We start from the raw sequence: 1,865 nt of genomic DNA, 5'->3' as shown, positions 1-1,865 counted from the left end.
ACAGCAACAACAGCAGCAGCAGCAGCAACAGCAGCAACAAAAGCAACAACAAAAACTCCTCTCTTCTCAGACAAACAAAAACGGAAAGTCTCAAAGACAAAAACAAAAAGACAGCTGCCCCAACAGCACAGCAAGAGAGGAAGCAGCAGCAGCAGCAGCAGCAGCAGCAGCAGCAGCAGCAACAGCAGCAGCAGCAGCAGCAGCAGCAACCACAGCAGCAGCAACAGCAACCGAAACCTCAGCAGCAACAGGAACAGCCACAACATAACCAGCAGAAAACGAAGCAACTGACACAGCAGCAGCAGCCCCAGCAGCAGCAGCAGCAGCAGCAGCAGCAACCGCAGCAGCAGCCGCAGCAGCAGCAGCAGCAACACGAAGTGCAGCAACAGCAGCCAAAACAGCCGGCACAAGCGCTGCAGCAGCCGCTGCAGGAGCAGCAGCACCAACTGCAGCATCTACAGCAGCAGCAGCAGCCTCAGCCGCAGCAGCAGCAACAGCAGCAGCAGCAGCAGCAGCAGCAGCAGCAGCAGAGAGGCAGCACAAAGAAAGCAGGAAGAAGAGGGGGCTCAGGCAAAGGAAAACAAAAACGCAGCTCGTCAGAAGCGCAGCAAGAAGCACACGATAGGAAGCAATCTGCTGCTGCTGCAGTTGCTGCTGCTGTGCAGCAGCAACAGCTGCAGCAGCAGCAACTGCAGCAGCAGCAACTGCAGCAACGCCAGTTTCTCCAACACCTGCAGCAGCAGATGCAGCAGCAGCAAATGCAGCAGCAGCACAAACTAAGCAAAACCAACGACCCACAGTTAGCTGCTGCAGCACCAGGATCGCAGCAGCAGCTGCTGCAGCAGCAGCAGCAGCAGCAGTTGCTGCTGCTGCAGCAGCTGAGCTCTGGCATGAGCGAAGCTGCAGCAGCAGGCAAACGAGATGACAAGAGTATGAATGAGCAGCAGCAGCTGCTGCGGCAGCGTTTGATAGAGCTGCAGCAGCAGCAACATTTGCTGCAGCAGCAGCACCTGCAGCAGCAGCAACAGCAGCAGCACCAGCTGCAGCAGCAACACCTGCGGCAGCAGCAGCTGCACCGCCAGAACATACAGCAGCCAGAGCAAGAGCATTTGCTGCAGCAGCAACAGCTGCAGCAGCAGCAGCTGCTACCCGCTCTGCAGCAGCAGCACATGCAACACCAGCTGCACCTGCAGCAGCAGCAGCAGCATCAGCTGCAGCAGCAGCGCATCCACGAGCAGCACCACCAGCAGCAGCAGCAACACCTTCAGCAGCTGCAGCAGCAATATCTGCAGCAGCACCCCCATATATTCCCGCAGCAGCAGCAGCAGCAGCAGGTGAAGCTGCAGCTGCAGCAAATGCGGCAGCAGCAGCAGCAGCAGCAGCAGCAGCACTTGCAGCAGCTGCATAATCTGCAGCAGACTGCAGATCCCATGCAGCTGCAACAGCTGCAGCAGCTGCTGCAGCAGCAACAACAACAGCAGCAGCAGCAGCAGCAGCAGCAGCCCCAAGCAGCAAATATGTGTAACGAAGATCAGCTGGTGCTGCAACTGGCATTCGAGCTGCTGCAGCGTTCAGGCCAGCAGCAGCAGCAGCAGCAGCAGCAGCAGCAGCAGCAGCAGCAGCAGCACGTAGCAGCAAACCAAGAAGCAATACCACACCTGGGTGCTGCTGCTGCTCCGCTGCGGAGAGAAGACAGACCTGTCTTGCTGCAGCAGGCCTTGCTGCAGCAGCAACAAATGCAGCAGCAGCAGCAGCAGCAGCAGCAGATGCTGCAGCAGCAGATGCAGCAGCAGATGCAGCAGCAACAGCAGCAGCAGCAGCAGCAGCTGCAGGAAGTAGAAGCTCCTCTTTCTTTAGTGCATGCA

At 58.0% G+C, this 1,865-nt stretch overlaps 1 protein-coding gene across 1 annotated transcript; it reads left to right on the top strand.

Moving 5' to 3' along the window:
• Positions 1-758: 758 nt before the first annotated feature.
• On the top strand, positions 759-1,632 carry EMH_0094830 (uncharacterized protein; the record flags this gene model as incomplete). Its single annotated transcript, XM_038023170.1, has 2 exons — positions 759-1,538; positions 1,576-1,632. The coding sequence occupies 2 exons, from the start codon at positions 759-761 to the stop codon at positions 1,630-1,632; spliced, it is 837 nt and encodes a 278-aa protein (XP_037879024.1).
• Positions 1,633-1,865: the final 233 nt, after the last annotated feature.

The sequence above is a fragment of the Eimeria mitis genome, genomic scaffold (assembly GCF_000499745.2).
Source record: "Eimeria mitis Houghton genomic scaffold, Emh_scaff8405, whole genome shotgun sequence".
NCBI lineage: Eukaryota > Apicomplexa > Conoidasida > Eucoccidiorida > Eimeriidae > Eimeria > Eimeria mitis.
This window is presented reverse-complemented; position numbering and strand designations above follow the sequence as displayed.